The 23,519-nt window shown below is 38.0% G+C and overlaps 1 protein-coding gene across 2 annotated transcripts in view; it reads left to right on the top strand.

Annotated features, from left to right (window-relative positions):
* The first annotated feature begins 7 nt into the window (after positions 1–7).
* Positions 8–23,519, top strand: part of TMEM245 (transmembrane protein 245) — a 76,131-nt gene continuing 52,619 nt past the window's right edge. For both annotated transcript variants that reach the window (XM_057371037.1, XM_057371036.1), the window contains exons 1-6: positions 8–513; positions 9,363–9,480; positions 10,607–10,708; positions 11,598–11,705; positions 16,565–16,777; positions 20,775–20,944. In XM_057371037.1, coding sequence (XP_057227020.1) covers positions 13–513; positions 9,363–9,480; positions 10,607–10,708; positions 11,598–11,705; positions 16,565–16,777; positions 20,775–20,944 — 1,212 coding nt within the window. In that variant the 5' untranslated portion in view covers positions 8–12. The remainder of the gene's footprint in view (positions 514–9,362; positions 9,481–10,606; positions 10,709–11,597; positions 11,706–16,564; positions 16,778–20,774; positions 20,945–23,519) is intronic.

The following is a 23,519-nucleotide window of genomic DNA, read 5'->3' as shown; positions in this document are numbered from 1 at the left end:
ACGGGCGCGGCCATGCCGCGGCTGCCGCTGGGCGGCCCGGGCGGGGCGGCGGGGATGTCGCTGCCGCGGCTGGAGAAGCCCATCAAGCAGGCCTTTTACAACACCGGAGCGCTGCTGTTCGCGGGGCTGTGCTGCGGCGCGGCCGTGCTCGTGTACTTCATCCTGGAGGCATTCCTGCGGCCGCTGCTCTGGGCCGTGCTCTGCGGCACTTTCCTGCACCCCTTCAAGACCTCGCTGACKGCGCTGGGGCGGCGCTGGCTCGGCCGCCTGCACCGCTCCCGCACCCCGGTGCTGCTGGCAGCCCTCCTCCTGCCCATCTGCTTCGCCAACTACAGCGTGGAGGCGCTGGGCGAGCAGGTGCTGCGGCGGCGGCGGCTCCTGCTGCTGCTGGGCGCCGGGGGGCCGCTGCTCTACGGGCTCTACTGCCTGGGCAGCTCCCTGGGMGTGCAGGTGCTGCTGGCACAGGCCGCCCGCATCATCTGCCAGGGGCTCGACTACTTCAGCAGCCAGTGGGTGAGTGAGCGAGGAGGGAGTGGTGGTTCGTGTTCCGCGGCCGCGCTTTTGTCATGCCCCGCTTCTGGAGATGCTCTTAAGTCAGAGGTGATTCAGGCGAGTTCTTGGGCAAACATCGAGACTTGTTGAAGTGTTGTGAAATAGCAGCACAGCTCCACAAGTGGCCTGGGGTGGTGGAAGGCACCTYAAAGTTTGTTTCTCAGTGTGCTGTGTAGGGTTTTCTTTTTCTTCTTCGAGGATTAAACAGTGCATACACAATTTGAAAGTTAAAAAGTAAAGCTTTGTTTCACTTACGAATGTTACGGTAACAAAGCTTGGGAGACTACTTTTCACTGTGTTCTGTTCGGTGGGTAGGATGGTTATAACTTCTGTCAGAACTCTTACACTTTTTAGTTAAAAGTGAAAATACGGAAAGTACTCCATAGCAGCAAATGGATATGTGAAAAATCAGAAGATCAGTAAGTTGGATTTATCTTGCTAAATACTGATGTACAACTGGCATACTCAGATTTCTTAGTGTCAAAGACTTCAAAAGCTGCTCTATTTTTKAAACAAACAAAGTGCGCCCTTTCCCAGGGTAACAGTTTTCCTGAATGGACTGACAGAGAATATTTTGACACACTGCCTCCAGTGTGAATGGAATGGACAGGAGAATGTGTTCAGTCTCTTGAAAGTAAACACTGCAGGATAASATTTTCTTGACTTTATATGGTGCTGGAAGATGTCAGAGGGTGTGTGTTTCTGGTCCGTTTTGTGCTCAGAAGTATAATTAGGACTGCATAGACAGAGATTCTCTCTTCATAAAGAATGAAGATACAACCATATTTACTTTGAGCTGAGTGGTGGCAGAATCAAAAGCGTCGCCTGGTACTGGTGGGAAGCTTTGACTTGTTTGCCACACCATTTACTTGACAAGCTTTTCCTTTGCAGTGACCTGTTTAATTTTTAACAAATCGATGATAGTGTTAACACTAACCTGGCTAAATCCAAGCATGTATTTAAACTTTGTTAATTAAACCATACTTACGCTGCATAAATATAAGGGTAGTGAGGAAAGCTTCACTTATTTAACCTCATAACTATGGTTGTAATGCACTGCTGGATGTCTGTGCACGCTCAGTGCAACTTTGTTTAGCAGTCTGATCCTTCTGGTTGGCACTGGTGTTTTCTGGTTTAACACTTGGGTTCATTAAACTGCTCTAAGATTTTAACTGCACAAAAGACAGTAAGCTTCCAGAACTCTTCAGACTTCAGCTTCTTGGGAAGATTCTGGGTTGGTGTGAAGGTATGAAGGTAACTTTCTGAGTAAGCTGTCTGTCTCTCTGGGGCTTTACAGGAGAAAAAAAAATGYGGGCTTTCCTTTATAAATAATTGCAACTTGGTCTGGCATCATCCAGACCGACATTTTGCAGTGTTTTTCTAGCCCAGTTTTTTACTTTTGCTGTTGCCTGGTGTGTACTATCTCAGAGATGTGGCAGGATAATTTAATTTTATCCATGCTGCTGAGGAGCCGTGAGCTGGATCAGTTAATAGTGTCAGCTTTAACTTTAGTTAAGCACTTAAAAGCCCTTTAATTGCTGTATTATATTGCAGGACTCTGTTTGCATACATATGTTCTGCTTGTTAGCTGCACAGGAATTTTGGATATTATGAGTTGGTTTCTCCATTGTCCTGTTTTACTCTGGGCTCTGAATCTTCCACAGTTCCTTCTGGAAGCTCATTTGTCTTCTTCCTTTCTGATTCCCTCTGCTGTACTGGAAAAGTGAGTGTTTGGCTATCATTAGAATTATGGGGATTTGGAATACTGATTTGCTATTCACTAACTAAAGGTATTTTTGTGGTATCTACTAGACCATGATTCTGAGACAGAAATTCTCCTYTTAAGTTACAGGAAAAAAGGAAGTTTTTCAAATGCAGCAGTTGGGTGTGATTGGTAAGGTGTATCTTGGCACAGTATGTTAAAGAGCCTTCTTGTCCCTTTGTCTTCAAATCTGGGAAAGCCATTCATGGCATTGACCAGTGAAGATTCAGGAGTGCCTRTGTTCCTGTCTGTGATTCTTAAGTCACACCTGCAATTCAGGAATTTGCAGCCCTACATACCTCCATGATTGGATTGTTTGATAGCTGATTGCAAAACACTGCATTTGAAGAACAAGTTCAGGATCTTAAGCTAGTCTACATGCATCTTGTTCCCACGGACTTCTTTTCTTTCCCTTCAGGCKTTTAGAGTTTCTGCATAATCTTTGAAGAAGCTTGCTTAAGAAATGTAGTTTGCTGCTGGGCCTTAAATTTAGAGGCTGGTTATGAATTCCAGTTCATAATGGAAATGAGTTCCTTGTTCTCACTCCAGCCTTCTCTGGGTTAGTTGCAGAATTTTTATGTAGAGGGCCCTGCCCAAACTTCAGTTTTGTATAACAGGGAAGGGGAATGCTTATCATTTTTTTTTTTTCTTAGAAAGAATTGGAATTTGCCCCATAGCAGACTGAATATAGCCCAACACACTTCTGTGCTGCAGYAATTTCACTAGTTTTGTAGAAAGTATGCCTGTGTGTCTAAGCACGAGATKCTTTTGCTTTGTGGCAAGAGTTCAAACTACTTTAGGCTGACGTTTTACACCTAGGTTAATGAACACCTAATACCAGCTATTCATTATATTTTCTTCTTCTTTTAGAGGAAGAATTAAYGTGTTTGTATTTATTTGGAAAGTGTATAGTTTGTAGATCCCAGCAGATGTAAAGAATTATATAGCTGCTCTATGTTGGCTTTGAGGTTCATCTTAGTAAATTAAATTTGATGCAGTCATAATGAGCAGAATTCTCTGTGGTGAAATTGATTACAAGGCTGTCAAAATCTTTCTTTRCTGGCCAGTCTTTCTTCCTTGTTTTGTCACAAGTTATTGGTAAGGGTCACAACTGCATACTCATATATGCATGTGTATATTTATTGGTGTATTTTTATGTCTCTGACTGTCTAGGCACAACTTGTATTTTTCTAGGGGTTTCCATGCAGTTTGAGTACTYAATAAATCAGTCCTCACCAGGGTGCTGGTCAAATCTGGAAGTGCCGTTGCCTACCATTGCTGTGTCTGCTGTATTGGAATATTGCCAGAGTATGTGTTGTCTGTTTTGGCCGGTGGACTATCTGCTCCCCATCAGGGATTCTGTGAAAGAAATTCACCAGAGAAAGCCCCATTTGTGCTGGCGCTAAATATTGGCAGTCCCCAAGTAGCCCTTGCAGACTGAAATTCTCCAAGCATGCTTCCTGGCAAATGCTTTGGGTCAGGTTCTCTGAGATGTTTGGCTTCCACAGTCCTATTGAATATCACCTGTGCAGGCAAAAAGGCATCTACATTTTGTCATGTTCATCTGATCGGGCAATTTGTCTTCTAGTAAAAAAAAAGGCACAGACACTGATTTTCGATGTGCATACAATTTATATTATTTTGAGAGCTTAGTGTAGATGGGCTTTTTCTTTTTTTTTCTTCCCTTTCTTCTTAGAGCAGACTTGCAAGTTTCTAAAACTTGCCCACCATAAAAAATCCCCCAAACAAAATGAACACTTGAAAAAGTTCTTAAGGCTTCTTTTTGCTGTTTATAATCCTTTAATATTATGGTATCTTGGCTTAYAAATCATACAGCCAAGTACTGACTATAAACACATCTTACTAAAATGTAATTTTTTGGTTTGTTTTCACAACTTTGCCTGGTAGTGATAAACTGTGTARAGCCCACACGTGGCCTATTTAAAAGCAAGATGGGGAGAGGCAGGGAAAGYTTGAGATGTTGATAGTGTTTTCTTTTCTACTGTTGTTTTTGCTTTCTACACCCACTATCAGTTTTGGAAGAGTCTGCAGGGAGGTACCTTTCTTGGAGAGGCTGAGGAGCTTGTTTTAATTCATGTGTTGCAACTACAGTCTCAAAGCTGGCACAAGCCTAAAGCCTGATGATATATGATACTTAATATTATTTATTGGTATTTATAGGTATTAGTTGAACTTAAGGATGTTTCTGTTTCTACCACAACTGAAAGCATTGATCATTATTGATCTAGCAAATTTTAACAGTGTTCTTTATAATAAAACATGAAGGTGAAAAAATTGTGTGTGTTGAGGAGCTGTCCCTTGCAAGGGTGTCACCATGGAGTTTGTCAGAGGAGTGGTGTTCTGTCTGCAGGGAAAGAATTTGATGTGCTCTGGGAAACCTCTTTTTGCAAGAGCATCTTGATGAGTTTCATTTCTGAATAGCATTTTTATTACGACATAAGTAACTTCTGTATTAAGACAGGGAAACTGAACTAAAGGAGGAGTATTCTCAGTATCCATTGCTGCATTCTTCTGGATAGCTTAGATTTAATGTTTTGTTCTTAAATTCAGTGTAGGAAGTGTTGTAGGACACACTGAAAATAATTTTTAACCCATCTGTAGCAGTGTTGATTTTGATGGTCAGTTCCCCCCTGCATTGGGGTTCTGGTTATAAATTCATACTTTTATCCCTTCAAAAAGGGGTGATCTCACTAAGCATTGTGTTTCTGTTTCATGTGGTTTGGTCGTCTGTGTGTTTTGATGCCAGAAATATTCAACATGGATCTGTGTCACAGTTGGGGGTTCTAGAAGAAACAGAATGGTGCACTGTCCTTTGGACTTGGGACAAGGAGTAATTTACTTGTGTTCRCTTAGAGTCTGCTTTAGGGAAATGMAGGCTTATGTAGTGAAGGGAGGAGGTGGTTGTCTTTGCTCTGAGGTGAACAGTAGTCTTATATGTGTGATAAATTGGAGTTTGGCTCTGTTGTTATGTGTTTGACAAAGGCTGTTTCCATGCTAAAGGACAGGCAGTTACACATTCTCATTCTGCCAAACTCTGTATATTATGGGATATTTCCTCTTGTGTACTAAGGAATAATAAATTAATTTTGGTTCTGAAAACTGGAGTCAAAATGACATTTTCACAATTTGTCACCTGCCTCCCTATTATCTTTTATACTCTTTAGAAAACTATTTTGAAATGACCAGGCAGATAAAGAAAACACTGATGTTTCTCGTTTGGCTTTTAGCAGTGCATTTAGTGTCTTGTGTCCTTCATTTTTCAAGTCCAACACTCCTCTGCTCAGCTTTTGTGGTAGGTTTGTTTTCCTTTGTCAGCCTGCATCACCGCTGAGGAGGGAGATGTAGAAATAGTGAACTGGTGTTGCAAGATCAGCTCCTTCAACCATCTTTGCTCTGCAGCACTGTTTTTAAAGTTTGCAAAAGTGCTGTGTTAATGCTTGGTCAATATTTTTAATGATTTTCTATTTTAAGAAAAACTAATGAGAATCTCTTTTCATTTCCCAATGAAAAATTTTATTTTAAAATATTGAAGGGAAGTGATTGGGTGCCCCCTTGTTTTTGTTTCCAACACTGAAACAAACTGGAAAATAGAAAGTGATTTTAATTAGATCTGTAGTTTCATCAAGCAGTCTCAAATTTAAATCTCAATTAAAATCCCCCAAACAGACGAAAACATAAACCAAACTCTGAAAAACCTTACCTATGTTTTCCAAGTGGGAAAGAGCAGCCTGGGAAAAAAATATTATTTCAAAAGGGCCAAGAAGAGGGTAGAGCTACATTTTAAAAAGGAGCAAATTCAGACACTCCATTTTGTAGGTGCTGACTTGTTAAAAACTGAAAAAGTTTGGCAGACTGGCAGAGTTTGTATCAAAAGAAGTAACTGTTGGTTCATCTTCTCAGTCTTCACTGTTGTTTTGACTTTTGGGGTGGTTCATAGAATCACCATAGAATATCTTGAGGTGGAAGGGACCCAGAATGATCACTGAAGTCCCACTCGTGGCCCTGCACAGGACCACCCCAAGAATCACACCATGTGCCTGAGAAGGCACACGAAGCAGGTGGGAAATGTGTTTGCCACTGGATGTTGAGTCCTTGGGGCAACATTCCAAGGAAGRCTAAATCATTCCAACAGCTTTGCAGCCTTCTACAGTGAGAAGCTGTTGTTGCTTATCCCACTTCTGACATATGCTTCAGCTGCCCTGTTTTTGGTGTCTGTTACATTTCTGTGAGCCTGTTTTGCTATGACTGTACCACAGGTAAGTGTTTCTGGAGCTTGAGCTGGCTGGATGAATTGTGGAGCTGTTGTGCAGAAGAGGTGGGACTGCCCAGCAGGCACTCGGCGACAATGAATTGCCACTTTCAGTAGCATTGAATTATTGTGAGCTCATCTTCCCCTGAGAGATTAACTTGATCAGAAAAAAGGGAAGGAACCGTGTAAATAAAGGATTTTACTCTCTAATAAAAATAGTATAAATGTTGTCAAAAGTTGCACAGTAAGAGTTCTTTCAAAATGACGCCAGACTGAAAAGAGTGGCTTATAGATTTTTCAAATCCTTAAACTTAAACAAARCTTTCAGTAATTCTGGTGATAGTTCATGCTGATAAATCTTAGACATTGCAACACTGAAATTTCAAAGAAAAGTCACTCAAGCAGGTGCTTGAGTTTAACATAAAAGCTTCAACTTTCAATAGTGTAATTTTTTCCCCAGTTGGCAATTTAAGGCGAACTAAAGCCCTTCATAGTTGCCTTAGACATCTTTAAAACTGCTGCTTAAATGTACCACTTTAACACAGAAATGGATGCTAACATCCAAGATGTGATGCTCCAGTCTTAGAGCTATTTATTCGGAGAAACAGGCAGTTTCACATGTCTAAAGGAAAAGCAGCACTTTGTTCAGTTTGTAAGAGATGCTACAAAATGCAGGGAAGATGTGTAAAATGAGAGAGTTCGGTCTTGCAAGCTGCCCTTCCTCCTTCCCTTGCCTGTGTTCTTTGTCTCAACAGACAGCAACTATCCCAAAGTTGTGATATGTGCATGTCTGTAAGTAATTGTGATTGAGTAGTGATTTAAAATCTCAGTGTACATAGTAAAAGTTAGGCATTTGTGAATTACTTCAGCTATGATAAATAAATAGTTTATGGTAGCAAATGCATTCTGCAAAATCAGAAGTGTGTGCATTAGCTGCCTGGTTAGCTGTACATTCGCATAAATCAAATTTATAGGCATTTTGGCTTAGCATAGAATCTTATCAAATGCAGTTTCAGTGCAATGATTGCAGTAGCTTAATTTTAGTGAAAGTAGGCAGTATCTTTCATTCTTTGTTTCAGTTATGTCAGTTCTTGAGAATGACATATAATAGTAGAGAGGCTGTTAATGTTCTCCATGCTTTCCCAGCCAAAACCTTTACAGACCATCCAGAAAAACAGTGGGAAGGGTTATGTAACATGCATTTAAAGGGTTAAGAAAAATAAAAGTATGCTGTTGTCAAGTTAGTATGGGATGAAATCCTAGTCTGTGCCAATTTAAGTTAATTTGCTTTGTCAGTTGCTTTCAGCTATGAACTGTTGGAWGTTGGCTACCCTAGTTCCTATGCAGTAGTTCTTGCAGTATGAGGAAGTGCTTTGCGTTAATATTAACCAGTAAAGAAAGAGCTTATGATTCAGCTGTCCATGAAATTAAACTTCTTGTGTGGTGTCYCTGTGTTGCACCAGTCAGTTGACTACATAGTTCTTTTTATAGGGCTTCAGAAGGGTTGTTGTTTGATCTCTGAAATAGGGTGRCTGATTTATCTTGAAGTCAGCTATTTCTCTCTCTTCAATAGAAATAAGGATTACTCGGGTCATTTGCTAAGCTTTTAGAAATGAGAACTGAGTAATTATTTTAACTTACAATACACAAAAAAAAATTAAATACCCAAACCCTATAATATTCATTTATGTGCATGATTAGAAGCAGTGCAGTGTGTTTTGCTCTGTTGGCTGTTAAACATAGGCTTACACCCTGTTACCCTCCTACTTTTGGTTTGTTTTTAAACAGAAAGTTTAAATTACTGAACATATTGAGTCTTCTGTTTGTAATTTATCATTAGATTTAAAAGCYAAAGAGAAAATTGTCTTGGAACTGCAATATTTATCATACAAAGATGCTATGTGGCTGATGCTAGGGAGTAGGATAGGATCTTTGTGATGAGTTATGTCATGCAATTACACCCGTGCTGTAAAGTGCCTTATGAGTGAATTTATGTTACAACCCTRTGCTGTTATAGGAGTGCTACTGTGCACTCCTAGTAAAATTTCTTGTTTATTTGTGTTTATATGTGTTGTTTATTTTATTTCTTTTAAGAATGCAACATTGAGTTTTAATTTTTACAGGTTTTCTTACTTTTATTTCACATCTTCTCATGAGTTGCAGCTTTTCAGCTCCTGTGGCCTCTTCTGGTTTCTGCTTTCTTCTTCTTTCTTTTCAGCATTTTAAAGCTCAAATTCATAATTTCAAGGTTCTTAATTACAAATCTGTGTTGTGTCTGATGAGTGGAGTTGTAAGAGGCTGTTAGAAGCAGCAAACCCAAGTTCTCACTGACATCTTCCTGCCTCGTGTTTGTTTTTTTTTTTTKTTACATATATATATATATATATATATATAAATACATGTTATACATCTTATAAAGGCATCTCTGTTTTGTGGACCAACATCACTGAGGAACATCAGTCTTTGTTGTGCTTCCTAATGGCTTCTCTGGCTTTAGCCCCCTTTTGTTTCTTTGGACTGGAGCACAGGAGCTGGCAAACTGCTCCATGCTGGAATGAGTGCTTCTGTACTTGCCAGCTCTGTCTCCCCATGGCCACATAARTGTTGCTGATGAACTCCTATAATTAATTGAAATGTGGGCTTCTTGAAGGCTTAGAAGCTGGCTTCAGTTCTCTATGACAATTACGGGTGTGTGCATGTGTGTACACACMTACATGAGGACAGTAGAGCTCTATTTTGATGCATGTGTACATACCTATKTGTATCTTTTTCTTAAAGATATGGACATTGGTAGTTGGTTACCTGCTGATGGTTTCATTCAAGTGGAATATAAGCACTGAACGTTACTTAAAAGCAATCTCTGTTCCTGTCTGGATTATGCTGCTCTTTCACTTAGGTGAGTAACAAGAAGTTATTATTCTGATAACTGAGGGTTCTGTCAACAAAGCTCCTTGCTTGCTCTTCTGTTATATCTGTAAAATGGAGTCTTAGCTGAAATGCAAACTATTTTGTCTGCTCAGTAGTTCTGACTGCATGTTTCCAGAAGGGAGCATTGGAATAGGAAATGGGAAGGCATCAAGATACTGAGCAGCATGTCTTCCATTCCTCCTGCCTAGTTTGTCCTTCCCATGATTTTCCCTTATTTGGTTSACAGACGAGGTACTTATTGATAGTGTGGAAGGGCTGTGGTCTTATGAGGCTGGTTTTTTGCTTTAAATTGTGATGATATTTTATTGAAAAYCTACCATTAAATAAGGCTGAAGCTGTAAAATGCATTTAATAGTAGGAATAATAGAAGCCAAAAAAAATCTATCAGTAGTCAACAAGCATGTCAGGGTTATATCAGCAATGCAAAATACATTTGCCAGTAATCTATATAATCTGTTAGTACAAATATAAGATCATAGTAATTGTTTAGATTTAAGTTACACATTTAATATAATAGATTATCATCTTATGTTCACATATCAGAGTTTATGGGGGACATATGCAGTTATCAGAAGACTACCATGATAAAAGGTTTCACAGTGTACTTCATTACTTACTTGGCTTTAGCAGCAGGTTTCAAGGGTTTTTCTGACCATGGGGRGTTCCCCATGGCTTCCCTGAGGTTTTAAGCCATGTATAGTGGCTTTGTATTTGCTTATATTTTGAGTCTTGTATTTGCTGTAAGTACAGGCTGAATAGCCAAAATCAAAGAAAAACCCTGTAAGAAAAACATGAATACACATTTTTTGGGGGAACATGACTTCTCTCATATATCTAAAGTGTAATTTTGTGTGTGTTTTCATGAGATTTTGAATGTTGTTTTTAAAATGGTTCTCTATATCAACATAAAGTCACTGAAGTTAGGAACAGTAACAACTTGGTTTGTTCTTTTGAGAAACTTTTTCACGTGTGTTTTCTATTCCTTTCCTTAATGTTTTTGGTAGATGTGCTGCCTTTCTTGGTTTTGGTAAATGCAGAATTAATTAATGGTGTAATTTTTCTCACAAAAATAATCCCAATACTGTATCTTTCAGCTTCTGTGGCAGGTTCCTGGAGAATTCCTGTTTTTCTGGTTATAGTTGTTCTGATGACAGTAGGCATGTTGCATGACCAGCATAAYGGAAAGGAGTCTTCTGGTAAGGAGAAGTCAGTTTCTCTTATTGTTGGAGGCAATAATTCAGTTAAGTCATGTGAAATAATCTGGACCATATCCCCATAAATTSCACAGCATATGGATTGCAAGAATTTACTACAGGATGTATAGTGTGTTTCAAAGTGGTTTACTCATGCTGAAGTGAATCTTGGACTCTTTAYAGAAAACAATTGCAATGGACTGATGTTTCTTTTCCATGGTAAAGTAGCGACTCATTAGTAAGCCAAATTCCTTGAGTTTATAGATTGAAATATATAATTCCAGGCATGAAGGTAGCCCAGGACATTTAAAACCAGAGATGAATTTTGAAAGAAACGAGAAATATGGGTTTAGTAGCTCCTATAATACTGAGTGTGTGAAAAACTGAGACAGCTCTATCCAACAAGTTTCTTACATCCAGTCATTCACTTTTAAATAGTTTCTTAAAATATGTTTTGTGTTTAGACTTTGAGAAGAATGGGGCTTTTCTGTTGCAAGTCAGTTTTGAAAAAAGTAAAGGCATCAGATGTTCCTGATGAAGGAAACTTTATTCCTGTCTTGCTGTTTTAGTTGGTTAGTAAAGTTGATCAACTGGTATAAATTTTTTTTAAATAATCAGACTGCCAGCAGCCATKAATGTCTTGGTTGGTAGCAGTTCATTAGCAAGAAAGGCACTAAGCAAATAACTGGTTTTGAGTTTTGGCTGCAGATGTATTGTAATACTAAAAKTAATACTCATTCATGTATTGACTACATATAATACATACTAAAAACTAACAGTGTCTATATAATTTCTCTTGCCTGTCAGCTCCAGTGCATATCTAACAAACAGCAAATAAAACATTTTAAGACTCAAGCTTTTTGTTATTTACATRCATGTATATATTTTACAGGGGCAGAGCTTCCCGGTCAGATGATTTCCATTGCTGCTTCAACAATTGCCATGGCAATTTCAATGACAGAGGATGAGTCCAATAATGAGCATTCTTCCCAACCCTCAGGTGACTGAATACTCTGTAAGAAACATTTGAATTTGCTCTAAAGGCATGAAACAGGAGGGAATTCAGAACAAATCTCAAAATAGTCTGTAACCTCTTCATTCTGTCCAAATTGTGACTCAGATTTRTCTGTTTTAAAAAGTGTTAATATGATGCTAATATAAAAGCTATCTAGCAAGGATRGTTTATGTGGCTGTCTACATTTTGAAGGCCTGACTAGAAGGTTTTATTAGGGGTTTGAGTTTTTTTTTAGGATGAAGGTATGATTTTTTTTTTTTCCTGTTCTTAATTTTAAATTTTTTTACTTTCCTAGGCTTTTGATTTGTTGGCAGCTACATGTTATATAACTGGATTTCTGGACTAGGTACAGACAGACAGGAGGAATTTTTATGTACATTGCAGTGAGAAAAAAAACAAACCCTTTATGGCAGCTCAAAGGCCTTTCTGTAGTGAGTTTACTTGACTTTGTAGCTTGAGTCACATACTTTCARTTGCAGTTACACAACTGACTTTAAAGAGTTCAAAGAAAGTTTTTAGATGTCCATCACTGTGTTTGAACCTTGCCATTGCTTTTTTGGGTAGATCTTTGATGGATGGCGATACTAGAAAATTAAGCTATTATTGAGATCTCTGGAAATTGAAAGGTTTCATCCACTTCCTGCACGTAGACCAAACAGATCACTCRGCTTGATAGAATGTGAACTTCCAGACCTTAATTTTTAAATCTGAAAAGGGCAGCTTTACACAACAGTACTCTTACCGTTTTTTTCTACATTTTACATGACTGTCATCCATATAAAGATAGAAGCCTATGGAATTATGTCCTGAAGYTTGAGATCAGAGCATCATAGTGACAGTTCTCCCGCATTTCTGTGTCTAATCTTTATTTTGGAAATGAAACTTTTTATTTTGAGCTGAATTTTGAAATCTAGAAAAGCAACAGATGCCCACAAACGGGCTATGTAAGTGGTTGTGTTSTTTTGTTCTATTTTTTTAACTTGCAGTTCTTATTTTTTCCCGTCTTCAAGACAGTTTTCTTTCTTTTTTCAAGGAGAGAAAACTACAGTAGTTTTTCAAAGTTATCTTTTATATGTCTTTTATATTTTTTAACTTGTTTTCTAAAACAGTAAACCAGATGAGGGTGGTTTTGTCTTCTGAATTCTGTTGTTTTCCTTTACAGCAGAAAAAGAATATGGCMTTTTCTTGTAACTCCCATCAATAGTTAAAATCATTTTCTAACATTCTGGTAAGAATTAGTATTCTGTTCTGCAATATATTGAGCATAATTTTGGCCACCTCTGGTTTGGATCTTTTGTGAATTGAATTTATATTGGATTAAATGTTTTTCTTGTACAGCAAAAAGGTTTTACCTATGGGCTTAAGAACCTACATTTTTTTGTTTTGCTTATACTGTATTAAATCCCTGACAGATCAGCCAGGCTAAAATATGTTTATTAAAAGACYGTGAGGGAATATAAGCTTTGTTGAATTTATATTTTTCTCTGAACACTCAGGTTTTTCCATATTTTGTTGTTGAATACTGGTGTTTAGTACTGGGGGCAAGGAGTTTAATGATACCAGTTCAGGTGGTCTAAGTGGCCCTTCCTGGTGTTCCAAGAGTTTCCAGGGTATACAGCAAAGAAGTCTGCAATTTCTGAAGCAGATACCACTACAGTACTTTGTAGGTGAGATTCTACTGCAATAGTGGCTATGGGTATAATAGATACTGAAATCCWGAAATGTAATCATGACTCTTATGCTCCCTCTTACCCTCACTTCTTTGTTTTCTTAGAAAAAAGCATAAGCAATATTTTTCTGTTGAAACTATGTAAATACATGGTTCTTTATAAAGGGGTACCTTCACCCTGTTGTTCTGAAGACTTCATTAATAATAAAAATCACTCTTTTCCTCACTGATGCCCTGCACAGATACAGAGACCTGCCCTTCTGTTTATGTTACTGTTTCTTTTTCTTCTCTGTGGGGTGGAGAATAATTCAAAATTTTCTGACAGCAAGAAATTGACATGACAAATTGAAATTTCCTTTGTGTAATGGAAAGAGCAGATCTTAATGAGACAGCCTGGAAAAWTTCCTTTTTTWGTTGTACCATACATTCTGATTTTGCTAGAATTCTTCACTGAGTGTTGTGGTAGCTGTTCAGACTGTCATACTTTCATTAGTTGAAAGATAGAAAGGTGTTTTTCAGGTTTCATCTCAAAATACCATGAAGCACACTAAATGGGATTTTACAGAAGYTGAAGTTACTCAAAATCACTGTACTGACAGTTCTTTTTTTCCTATTTGTGTTGACAAGGCACTCACACCTTGGTTTGCAGAGCATATCTTGCCAGCAGAAGGTGACTTTTTTCATTTGCAAACTTTTGGTAGCTTTGTGAACTGGCTTATCAGAGTCATCTGAATGGGAGTTCTGATGCAGGCCTGTTTGTCATGGGGAGGATACTGGATCATTGGTTAGTTAGCAAGTTTGTTTTGCTAAAAGTGCTGCAGAGCTGCATTTTGAAAAAGTTTTCTGGGCTGGGAATCCCCTGGCAGTTTTTACTTTTATTTTCTTATTTTAGAATTCTTTTCCTTCCCTTTTTCCTTTTTTACCCCCTCAGCTCTTTCCCATCTGTTTTGCGTTCTGTACACAGTCCGCTTACAGGGAAACTGTAAGAAATAAGGCTGTTCAATTGTTACTGCTCTTAACATTACTTTTGCTGTTATTTAATTAAGGCTTTCTTAATTGCAAAATTGTGTCCTTCAATTTTTCTTAAAAAGAAGGAATGTACTTTTTTATTTCATAAAGGTGACTCTGTTAAGGAGTTTCTGGGCAAAAAGTGTTGAATAACTTTAATCCTAGGTATAGACTTCAGCTCTTACTATGTTTTGGCTTTTAGCGCTTCCTTCTGTTTGATAAATATTTGAGTTTCTGGTTGTTGAATTGTTACTTCTTATGTCGGTTATATTAATTTTGGGGCAAAACAGTAAGAAGTGTTGAATAAATTGAATTGTTTGGGGAGAACTCTTAATTATGAGTATACTGCTTTCAAATTTGTATTCTTTTAGTTCATCCATTTGTTTCTTTTACTACTCTTCTGCTTTATTAAATACAGATTGAGATGTACAGGGGAATCATTGATCCTCTTCTGTATGACAAAAACACTTTGTCTTTTTAGCAAAATTTCTGTTTACAGGTAACTTTTTTTCTCCCCTTATGAAAAACTGTCTTTTTCTCCAAAATGTAGTTTGTATGGTAGGGCTGGCCATCATCACATCGAGATTCATACTGATTTTTCAAGAACCTCCCCACCTGAGCTTCTGCTGTGCTTAGCTACTTGCAGAATTCCTTCTTTAAGGTTGCATGCTGTAATTGCTTTGTGAATATTCTGAAGTTCCAAATACATAACCAGCAACCAGCTGATCTTTCTGTTGTCATCCCAATGTCAATCCTACTTGTGTGAATTAGTCGATTTATGTTTTTGTATTAGTGTGTTAGGGGACGTGTTCATAAGCTGTAAAAGTAGTTCCACTTTCTTTAGGACACCAGTACAGATTTCTGCAGCACAAGAGGAGTGATCATCCACTGTGTAAGGATGCAGTTTGTCGCTTACTGCTGCTGTATGACAAATGAATCTTGCCTTTTTGAACATTTTAGCTATCATGCTTTAGGCTAGAAATAGCTTTAGTGACGCACCACAGCTGAAAATGCATGTGTGGAACACAAGTTGTTTGACTGCTGTGCATGTAGCATGTTGTAGTAYGGTTTTTATGCAGTTTTTCTTCATGGGAGATAGATCTGTGACACAAGTCCTTGAACACAAGTTCAGGTTTTCCTGTGTGTGCATTCTTCCACTATGGCTGCAAACTTCCGTCAAGTGGTGGCGTATGGGAAATGTGTGCATTTTGGCAACAGCACTGAGTCTCAGTAGAATGCTGTTGTATTAACTGATGTATTAACCATAATTACTGGTGTTCTCAGGGAGAGATTTTACATAGAGTGGCTGAAGATGGATTTGGTGTCATCCAGCAACTGGAAGATTAAATAAACAAATTTTGATGTTCTGTATCCAAGAATTTTAATTTGAGCATAATATTTTTGCATTAAAAGACTATTTATTGTTTATATGTAGGGTCTTTAACACATCTGTTTACATTTTTGAATTTAATTTATTGTTTGCTAACTTATGGGTGAGAAACTGACAAAATTTGTTATCCACTAATTTGTGCTTGCTGTTACTAATGTTTCTTAAACAAGCAAGGAATTTAGGGTGACAATGGGAGTGATACTTTTGTGTTGTGAGTGTTCAGGAAAAGGAATAGTAAGAGATAAGCTTTCTCTTCAATGTATACTCTGTATTTTTTGTTGTGTTTAAATGAGCTTTGAACAAATCTAAGATTCCTTTTTGAGTWCTCAAAGTACAGGGAAGTCAAAGATTTATTTAAGACTTTGGGTTTCTTTTAGAAGTTAATTATATTTTGTGTTTCATGGTTTGATGAGTCTTTGATAAAATACATTTGGCTTGTAATTTGCCTGTAGTGACAGGAGGCCTCTTAGAAGTTGTAGCAACTTTTCTACTCTCAGCACTGCTTGGCAGGATGTTGCAGGATGTGGAAGATCTTACACAGCCCTGTTCTAGCTTTACGAAATGCAGGTCGGTGCCAAGGCTGTCTCAGTCTTTTAGGCTTGGGGCTTTTTTTTGAATTTCTCTAAAACAAACAACAGCAGCCTTCTGCTGCTGTCCCTCCCTTCATCCCCAACATCTGAAAAAAAAAGGTGATTTGGGAATAGGGAACAAACTCTATCTGGTGGTGAATATTAATGTGATAATTTCCATTTCTTTCTTTGCATGCGTTTGTTTTAGGAGCAACAGAAGGTGATCAGCCTCCACGTCCACGTGCTCCATCATCTTCCTCTTCAACATCTTCTGGGAACAGACAAAGACCTGAGATTGGCTCTTTTCTTAGGAAAAAGAAAACCAGTGATATTTACTTTGTTACTCTTGTGTGGGCCATTGTCATTGTTCAGATCTGGCTGAATTTTTGGATTGTGCAGCTATTGCCAGTGCCTTTTGCAGGTAATAATCTGATTACTGGAAAACATTTGGCATCATGATAAATAAAATAGGAAGAAAAGTTTGTAGACTTGTGTGAGTTTTACATAAATTTTTTTTCAAGGCTTGTTAAGACAAGTTGAATTGTAGCTTCAAAAAGGAAGATTCATGTGCACTGTCTGTTACCATGTTGTAGGTAGATATGTCAAATTGCTTTGTCTATTGACAGTTGTAGTTAGCTGAAATAATGAAGGTGCCATACCTTACATAGTAAGAATACTTCCTCTTGATGTCAATTCTTTTATATTTTTGCACCTATAAATGAAGATTAATTTAGCTGTTACTCAGTAGTGAAGTAGAGCTCATATTAACTTTTAATTTCTGTAAAAAATAGGTTTCTAGGTGCTGTGGACAAGAACAAGATAAATTTGTTTCTACTTTTAGCTCTGAGGTTAATTAGCTTTGTTGCTTCACATCTACATGCATCTGTTCTCCTATATATCAAGCAAGAATTGGAGTAGTTATGATAGGTATCGAAAGACATTATTTTAAAACTGAATGCCACTTTTCAGTCCCCCAAAAGAGTACTGGAAAAAGTTAAGATGGGAACTCTAGGAGTATGCGTGAGCTACTCTGAATTGGAAGGCATTTCTTCTCATCCCCCTACTGTTAACAAAGTGAGTTTCCTAGTTTGCTTGGATTTTCTCTAAACTTCAGTTAAAATGCTAGTTTGCAGCATTTTAAAATGCATTAACACTTATGTAGCTATTTCCTTTTTTACTCAGTGTAGTGGGTTGGCCCCAGCTAGTGGCCAGGTACCCACAAAACCAATCACTCTTCCAGGCTTTTAATGTGGGCTTATGAATGAGCTGCATTCCCTTTAGGGAGGTTTGGGCTCTGGGTTCTCCTTTTGCCTAGGCCAGTCCCTCCAAGAGATGTAGCTGTTCCAGCATGGATCCTCCATAGGCCACAGTGCCTCTGAGTGGTGTGTTTATTCCATTGTGGAGCACTTCTGCTTCCCTGGCCTTTTTATTACCTCTGTGCATCCCCCTGTTCCTTCTTCCTCTCTAGCCACTTGTTCTCTCTGTGTTCTTCCTCTTCTCCATGCCAAGTGGTTTCTGCCCTTTCTTAGATACATTTTTGCTGAAGGACCACACATGTGCCTGATGAGCTCAGTTTTGGCATGTCATGGATCTGTCCTGGAGCCACCTGGAACTGTGTCTGGCACAAGACCATGCCTGGTCTCTTCCCATGGATGCCAGCCTAGAGGGCCCCCTGCTACCAAAACCTTGAGATCTGCACACAACACACAAAGCTGYTGTGAGCCATTTAATTGTCCATCTGGAAAGTGTGACTTGGGGTCATCCTTAGAGATTTGAAGGGCTATGAACTCCAAGGCATGGAGAAAGGGACAGCTGCACCTTTGGCTGTGGCACTGCAGCAGCAGCTAAAGGGCAATATGATGGCAAGACATAAAAATAGCTGAATGCAGAGAGAGAGCAGAGAGGGTTTGACCTTTGTTTCATTTTAGTGTAGTTGCTACAGGAGAAACTTCCCAGTATTGTGCATCATGGGAAATGACRATCACAAGTGGAAAAGTAATTAGAAAATAAATTTTAGACTTGCTATAAGCAGAGTTTATGTGACTTACTCATTGAAAAGTCAAGGACTGACTTAACCACTGTTCAGAAATGCCTACTTGCATGAGAGGAAAAAGGGATTCAGCAGTTCTGCAGTTGGACAGGTGGCAGTGAATGGTTTCAAGCTTGAGCCGCACAAATCTAGATTAAAATGCACATCTGTAAGTGTAACAGATGAGTACTGCTCCTGACAGTCATTAGAGAAATTGCTTTTGGGAGTATTTTTGACTTGTTGKCTTAGTGGTGACACTGGGCTGTTACGTGCTTTTTCATGACACACAACTGAATCATCAAAAATATTACAAATGGAGAGTATAATGATGAACAGAGCCAAATTTGGAACAGTGGATTTCATTAAATGTCAGAAGGTGAGTGATGATAATCTGGATGGCTAAAAGGTAGTAGTAAAAGTGTTAGGAAAATAGGAAGGCTAATAAAGCAAGTTTGCTTGCAACTGTTGAAGTTTAAGGAGATTAATATCTTGAGGCACTTCTGAGACCTTAGAGAGGATCCTTCTAGTATGTAAAAAAAAAAATCTCCCCAAAACCTTAAATAGAATGGTTTTAATTTCACTGGAGTTCCTTATATTGGTAGACAACTCATACAAAGCAGCATTTGGATTATTAGAAACATCTTGGTACCCTTAAGATTTTTCCTTGAATGCATTTGTACTTCAATTGAAATGAAATGGTCTTTTAAAATTGCTTAGTGTAGAGGGTGGAAAAATGATACCATAATTACACCATAATCCATTTTCATAAAATGAAAAGGTGAAAGAAATTCAGTGAACTCAGAAGCTAAGCAGTGAACCACGTGGTGGAACACTCGTAACATTTTGTTCAGTGATGTGAGTCTGGAAATTCTGGTATTACCTCTTTTTAAGATCTTTCATTTGCTTCCATGATTTTCCTGTTGAGTTTTTTTTTTTGTGTTCTTTTTTTTTTTTTTTTTTTTTTTTTTTTTCCTTCAGGTAATTTTCTGCTTCCTGGAGGTGTTTGGAACTTGTTATTATGCAGCCTTTTTCTTGTTTTGTTCACTGCTTTCTGATAACAGTCCTTTAGCTTTTTCTCTTGTCTCTTTTTAACCTAATATAATTACAGCTGCTGACTGTAGCACCACCTGAAACCACCTTTGCAATGAATGCAAACTCAGTTATTTCAGAAGATATTGTTCAAACACTTGATAGTGGAAGGTTAGAATGCCGTTTGACCCACGTCACTCACCTTGTAAAATGCAAGCTTGCCTGGCTTTGCTGAGCAGCAGTTTGTGTATTGACTGTGAGCTGCCTTCTGTCATACAAAACTTCAGCCTTAAAGTTCAGTGCTGGCACACACAATATATTTTCTCCTTTTTTGTACGTTTCTAACTCATTTTCTTACAGGAGTTAGTGGATTGTGCGGTTTCTTAGAGATACTAAATCCCCTATTTGCCACGTGGTGGTGCCAGAGGGTAAGTGAACTAAATGTCAGGAAATTGTTGCACTGTCTCTCAAAAAAACGAGAACAAGAACATAAACTATTACCCATGTGGCTTGCAGAGAATAGGTTCTTGTGGAACTTGGATAAATGCCCTGTGGGTAGTAAAAGTTAACCTTTTTGGCTGTGTATGCCATTTTACATGTCTTCAAGTAGAAACACGATGTGAATTTTTGATGATGAAGTGTTGTACTGCCAACTCTTGTGGAGCTGATGTAGGGCAGTAAGTAATGAATCTGGTTTGGAGAGTAGTCAAAAAAAAATTAAAAATAAGGTTACATATAATGATGGGGAGTTCAATATCCTGTGTTGCCAAGATAAAATGCTAAACTCAAATAGCTTTTTTAACATTTAAAGGCAAAATCTATCAGTAGTATTTCAATGGAAGGTTTAAATGGATGCGTCCTTACTGTGAAATTACTCATGATATGCTGTCAGTTCTTAAAGGAAAGATATGCTTTACCAGCTTAAAATGCCTAAAACTTAAGAATATAGGCTGAAAATTTTCTTTTAGTGTAATGTGCTGTTAAGTTCTGATTGTGGTACTTTATGTGGCATCATCTGGCCTGGTGTGTGTGTGAATATATAAGAAATTCACTGTACTGAAATCATGGAGTGGCACCTTCTTCTCCCAGGCCTAAGTCTGTTGGCTGCATTACWGAGTGGTGTGCAGGCATCTTTCTTCTGCTGTCACCTAAGTTCCACGTGGATAAGCACAGCTGCAAAGCCAGTGAGGAGATTACTACTAAAAACATGGAAAAATTCCAAAAGTGGTTTCTAATGGGAAATTAAACTCAAGGAGTGTTTTCCTTTCTTTTTCATAGGTTTTCCAGAGTTGAATAGCTAAGTAGTCTTGTGGTGCTTCTATTAAATCATTGATACTTAATTTCCTTCTTGTGGTTACAGTTTGGGCACTTAAAAAAATCGTGGTTCATTTTGGAGTTTTGAACTTCATGGCAAACCACTGCAAAAGCTGGTGGCAACTTGTTGAAAGTTTTGTGAAGGAACGTCAGGAAGCTCTTGCTCCACGACCCATCAGAGGACTCGGAAGTGTTATGCTAAAGCTTGACAGCAAGGTATTTCTATCTACTTCCTTAAGCAACTTGAAAGTTTTTTTTTAATTCTCTGTTCACCATTTTCTGAGATGCTTTAATTCTAAAATAAATGTCTGTCACTAATGGATATGTCTTTGGTGTAAAACTGTATCTGTTTTATGGTGCATTTTAAATTATGTCTCTTCTATCACTATCCACGCTCAAGTACACATTTAAATTTGTTAAATGGTTGCATGCAAACCTTGGTGGAAGTCACTTAAAATGTTGAATCAGCTTTATAAGATTCCTTCTCCGAATAAGGCAAACTTCTCACGATTTAGTCACATTACCTGGTTGCAAAGATTTTGAAGTTAAACCTAATGAGCTGTAGTCTGAAGGATAAAATGTTCCTACTTCTTACATGAAATTAAATTCATTAAAAAGCAGACTACTGTGTTCTATAAGTAGGGCCCAAATTAGTTCAGACACATTTGTTTATACTGTGTGGAAGAAAAGTTGTTGTAGTGGTATGGTGGTACAGAAATGAGTCTTCCCTTTGTAAGTAAAGAAATATGTGGGATAAAGTATTTGTGAACTACCATAGAATAAAGCTTTTGTGTTTCACTCCCTTTTCCCCCACTCAGAAAATGCCTAAATTTACACTGCAAATTGCAGAGTTGGAAAGCTCCACAAAATTTAGTAAGTTTTTTCATTAAGAATTGTAAGTTTTCATTAAAATGGGTAGATTATTTTGTTTGTAATAGCTATAGCRGTGTGTAAGAATATGCTATCTATACCTGTGGTGTTGACGTATTCTCTGCTCTAGAAAAAGCCATTATCTGGGGCTTCTATAACTGAAGATCTGAAGCCTGTAAAGTGCTTTTGTCAGAGTATCTGTACCTTGGCAGATTGGTCTGCAGTTTATAGCTCTGAATTCTTACAGGAGTGGGAGGAGCTTAAGCCTGGACCTAATGGGTGAATGGATGACAAAAGGTCAACAGAAGCATTAAAATGGCTCTAGGAAGAAAGTAATGATTTCAGAGGGCTCATTGAGGAAGAATTTAAAAAAGGAAAAGCCTTTGAAAATACAGCTGTGAGCCCAATGAAGGTGTTTTCCAGAGATAGGTGGAAATTACTAACATGTTGAGATAAAAGCTCACATAATACAAAGCATTCTATAAAAAGATTTTCTTCTGTAGCTAAGAAGATTATCTAGATGCAATATTTCATGTATTGTTATTTCATGAGTTGTAAAGTTTGGTATCCTTTTATTGCATAATTGTATGATACAGTATTCTTCCTAATTCCGACAAGTCTTTTCTCCTTAAAGAAGGTAGGGCTTTAATGTGCAGCAGAACCTCTCATTCTTCAGCTTAAATGTACTTAAGGTCAGTTTATTTACTTGTTGGTTTTGTCTAAGCAAAAGAACAGTGTTGGCACAACTCATTTCTCCATGTCCCTTCACCCCTCCATTTTTCTGATGACAGCTGTATTCCTCCCGAGTCTGGGCTCTCTGTGTTAAAGCAATTTAATCTCTCCCAGCCATTGCAAGAAGGACACTTGATAATCTGCATGATTCTGTTGTCCTCATTTGTGCCTCTTCTATTTCAGTTGCAATTTACCATAGATAGCTGGGATTATATGTAGTCTTCTAATGCTTATCACACTAATACTTACATATATTTTAAGTTCTACTGGCTATGTTTATTCTGTGTATTATAGGATGATGGATGCATGGTATCTTAGCATTTGGGAAGCAATGCCACAGAATATTGGCAGTTACATTTTTTGTAGGGGCAGGGAAACAAGAGGAGTGAAAATTACATCCTTGCAAGATTTTTTAAGTTGGATTACCGAATGTTTTGGCCTAAGTAGATGCTGTGGAAGAAGAAGTAAATATGCAAACACAAAAGAGAAATTTGGAGAGTAAATTTTTACAGCTTACCTTTTATGGGTGTATGTGAGAAACCAAGACTGAGATATGATTTCCTTTACAATTTCATGTTTAATTTTTAATATTTAGTTAGTAATTTCTTTTCTTGGGAGCTGCATCTGGTTAGGGGTTTGGTTTAGTTTTGATTTTTTGTTTGTATGTTAACTTAATTGGAAACTCAGTCTTAGCATCAGGATGTATTGACGCTCTTAGCTTAGAATAGCAAGCCATTGACAAGATATTTGTCTGACAAATACTCAGTSGTACTACTGAGACTGGCAAAYGTGGTATGTCCAGYTAGGAAATAGTTCCARATTTGAGTGAAATGTAGTGRGAYTGAGGAAGATACYTTWGAGTGGCATGTCTTTCTCCCAGTGTTAGAAGACTAGTGTGGATAGTCTGAAAAGAACCCATTGTGAGAAATGGGTGAGTACTGCTTACACATGCAAATCTGAGTTTTACTGATTATATCTGTCTTTTAAACAAAACCATCAAGAAAACAACTGTTTGTTTTCTTTCACACTGCTCATTTTCCCCTGGTTGTCTTGGAAGTACAGAGAAATTTGAAATKAAGAGAAATTCTGGTCAAGAGAAAAAGTAGGGCATTGCTTTTCATTTTTTTTATTAGTAGTAGGTCAGTCTGTCTGTCTGTGTCTCCTTTAAATATGGTCTATGAAAATAGGA

This window comes from Malurus melanocephalus, unplaced genomic scaffold, assembly GCF_030028575.1.
Source record: "Malurus melanocephalus ecotype Western Australia unplaced genomic scaffold, MMel_1.1 scaffold_138, whole genome shotgun sequence".
NCBI classification, from domain to species: domain Eukaryota; kingdom Metazoa; phylum Chordata; class Aves; order Passeriformes; family Maluridae; genus Malurus; species Malurus melanocephalus.
This window is presented reverse-complemented; position numbering and strand designations above follow the sequence as displayed.